At 41.2% G+C, this 3,670-nt stretch overlaps 1 protein-coding gene across 3 annotated transcripts in view; it reads right to left on the bottom strand.

Annotated features, from left to right (window-relative positions):
• Positions 1 to 634: 634 nt before the first annotated feature.
• Positions 635 to 3,670, bottom strand: part of spryd3 (SPRY domain containing 3) — an 80,446-nt gene continuing 77,410 nt past the window's right edge. For 2 of the 3 annotated variants that reach the window (XM_079803636.1, XM_079803637.1), the window contains exon 11: positions 635 to 3,101. In XM_079803636.1, the coding sequence (XP_079659762.1) occupies positions 2,967 to 3,101 (135 nt within the window). In that variant the 3' untranslated portion in view covers positions 635 to 2,966. Of the gene's footprint in view, positions 3,146 to 3,670 lie in introns of all 3 variants that reach the window. The other variant, XM_079803638.1, reaches the window with a different exon arrangement.

Here is a 3,670-nt window from a genome sequence, read left to right as displayed (position 1 = left end):
TATTGAGCAAAGAGAGCTTTGTTTTCTACAGTGATCCTACAATCAATCCAATATTTTTCCCAACAAAGTGAGCCTATGTAGTTTACTCTCCAGATAGGCTAATGAAACAAACATCATGCCTTTAAAGCTATAAAGACTTATGTTTGGTAACAATTGTAACCAGTGGGGAAACTACAGTGAAAATCAGTCAATAAGAATCATAAAATTACATGCATAACATTGCATGTTAGTAAAAGTATGTGTGTGCGTCTACTGTCTATCTTCCTTTATAGTTGACATTTCTGTGTAAAATACATAATTTGTTACATTTATATAGCGCTTTTCTGGGTACTCAAAGCACTTTACATATATCAACCACCACCAATGTGCAGCATCCACCTGGATGATGCGACAGCAGCCATATTGCGCCTGAACGCCCACCACACACACACACCAGCTGATTGGTGGAGAGGAGACCGAGTGATGAAGCCTAACACTTATTAGGAGGCCATGATGGGACGAGGCCAATGGGCAAATTTGGGATTTTTAATGACCACAGAGAGTCAGGACCTCAGTTTTACGTCTCATCCGAAGGATGTCTGGTGGGATCAAATGGGTTAATGTTCATTGTAAATGTATAAAAAGGAGAACAGTTTGTGTGGAAATAACTATTTCTTTATTATATACACATTAGCAAAAGAGTGCATGCTACAAGTAGAGCAACATATCAACATCTTCCAACGCAAGTCTTCATTTAGTAAGACTGTGTGAACCCAAAACGTTCATCACCCATTTATGCGCCAAGCAACCAACATTCCAGTCGAGGAATTCAGATGATCTTGGAGATGACAACCGCTTGGCTTTTTGTATAAGCTTAACTGATAGAGGTATTTGGTTTTGGCTTCCCTGTGCTGTCAATTCATGTCTGGAACACAAACCATTCTTTATGTTAAATGATCTGATCTGGAATATTCATTTTACCACTAAATGGAAGAGTTTAGACTGTGATTTACATTCCTCTCTTTAAAGTGAATTTTTCTCACTGAATATTTATATATATTTTTTAAAATGTTGCAGAATAGTCTGTGATAAACACAGGGTGTTATAAACCACAGATAAACTTCCAAATGAATAAAATTAAAGCCCATTATTCAAAGATGCACGTCCTTTGAGTCAAATATGACTATGGCTATATTCAGATTACTTCCATTTTTGCAGTATATTGTGCATCGCATTAACATTTATGCATAGAATACTCCTAAAAATGTGCACAATGTATCGTGTCCCACAATGCAATGCACTCATCTTGACCTTCCAATTCCAATGTCCTGACATTCGGCTAGTAAACTGTAGGATGCGACTTGTGAAACCGAGGCAACTGAATTGGGGCGATATAGAGAAAAGTGAAAGATTCCATTTACATAAAACATATAGGAAAACCCATACTGAAAGGGACGAAATTAGATTAGAAATTTGGCTACTGTATGTAATATAAAAGCTTTTTGTCCCATAAGTGATATGCAACAGAACGGAAGAGGAAGCGCATTATTGCAACAGCGAGGTGTGCAAAATGCAAACAGTCTGAAGGGCAGCATCATGGCCGCTCGCCCATCCGACTATCAGCTTAAGTTGAGGCATCTCTAAAGTGCTTGTGGCATTTGTGAACCGGATGAGTTCACTTTACAGTGGACAATGCCTGAATAAATGGCTCCATGTTTTTAGACTGCCCTGAAATGTGTGATAAAACGCCCACAAACTCAAGTAAAACTCTACATTTACAGAATGAAGACTAAATTAACTTAGATTCGTTTGTAAAGATGCATTCATATTCTCTGGCTATCACCAGACCAGGTCTGGGGAGTCTGCTATGCATTTTCTCCAGCGCAAGAGGCGTGATCAAAAATGACTCTGTACGCAATTGGATAGTCCTTCAACCAATCAGACCTCAACGGGCATCGAGCCATCCCTTCTCTATCCGCCATCGTGTTAAACCCGCCAATAGCGCGCCAGGTGGATAAGCCAGTCTGTGATTGGTTCCCGCAAATGTGTGACAGACGCAGGATAAATTAATGTACAGGTTTCCAGACTGAGCTGCAGGGCGAAATCAAATCGCCAGCAGATCAGGCTGGGTTTACCCAGTCTAGCACTCATAGACAAGTAGACATGAAGTAGCCGATTTGGTGTGTTGTTTTCCGGTCTCGCTCTCTCTCTGGTCTGGAGCTGTTGGATGGCATTTCCGGACGACAGTGTACGATGTACAACAGGAGACGATACAACTCGCCTCCGCTGACGTCGCTATCAGCAATTACTTCATGCTCTTTAGTGGCAAGCACATTCCCCTCAACCGCTCATTTTCAGACAGAAATAATAGCGAAAAATGGCACTTGATTAAATATGACATATTTCAGAACGAATCACAAGAAGAACAAAAAAAAAAAAGACCATAATATGCTTTCATCACCTTCCCAAGTCATTTGTGAGAGGGAGTGCTTGTGGAAAACCGTTAAGTTATTTTTAACAACATTATCATTTGAATATTATTCATAATTATTAGCACCCTCATGCCGTATCTTTAACTTTCTCTAGGGTGTCCATCTGTTTATTAATATTTAGGATTGATTTAGCTAAATAAATGTTTGTATAGCAGCCAATACATACATTTACATATGTACATGTACATTAAAAATATATAATTCAATATTTTCTGCTTTTTTAATAAACTAAATGTATCTCCGTACAGTATTTTTTCAGTCACCATTCAAAAAGTTCTTTTGAGGCCCGATATTAAACATCTGTGGTTTCACAGTGAAGCTGAGGTGAACGCTGTAGATGTGTTTTACCGTGAGACATGCACTGGGAGTGAACGTGTTAGACGTGTTACACTTTTTGCCTTCGGACATAAAGATATAACCGAAATCTCAGCACAAGTTTCTAGCTTTTGTGGGCGCGTCTGGCTGACAGCGTTGATGTGCGAGGTTCCTCGGTTATTATCCGCTGAGTGGATGGAGGTCCACCTTCACCTTTTCCCCGCTGCTGAGCATCCCGATAGTGGGGTAGAAGCCTCCGGCCGGGACCACCACCTCCCTCCTGCCGATAATCTTGCCGTTCCGGGTGAAGAACACCTAGACGAGCACAGAGGGGCGACAGCGAGTCAGCATTTCCACAGCTGGAGAGGGAAGAGAGTGAGTCAGCATTTCCATGGGTACAGGGCTGAGACAGGGTATCCGACAGTCCTGGTACACACTAGTGCCAAAACTCAGGCTACTTCAGGACACGTGATGAGCACAAGAAAACACTTTGCAAACATCTGTTTTTTTGAGCACCGAGGGTATACTTCTTTAATTTCCAATAAGCCTTTCCAGGCGAGTGACTGAAATATCTGCGAGCGAATTCGTCTTGACCACATCTGGCATATCGTGTACCCTCAAAAGAGAGAGTTTGACAGTGAGCTCATTCATAATCTTGCACGAGTATAGAAGCAAGCACCTTAACTCTCACCAAGTGGGCTAAGATGATGGTCAGAAACTGGGTGATTACAGAGCTGTGCACTGAATTTTTGGCATGTACTGATCTTGGTCGCGTAACGTTCATGCGTTTACATATGAAACTTTTGTTTCTGCTCTGACAGCCGCAAGACCACGGCAAATGTTGTGAGTGCGTGTTAGAAATCAGTAATGGGTAGGAAACATTA

The sequence above is a fragment of the Gobio gobio genome (assembly GCF_949357685.1).
Source record: "Gobio gobio genome assembly, chromosome: 21".
Classification (NCBI taxonomy): Eukaryota; Metazoa; Chordata; class Actinopteri; order Cypriniformes; family Gobionidae; genus Gobio; species Gobio gobio.
The sequence above is the reverse complement of the archived record's forward strand: the minus strand, read 5'-3'. Positions and strand labels throughout refer to the sequence as shown.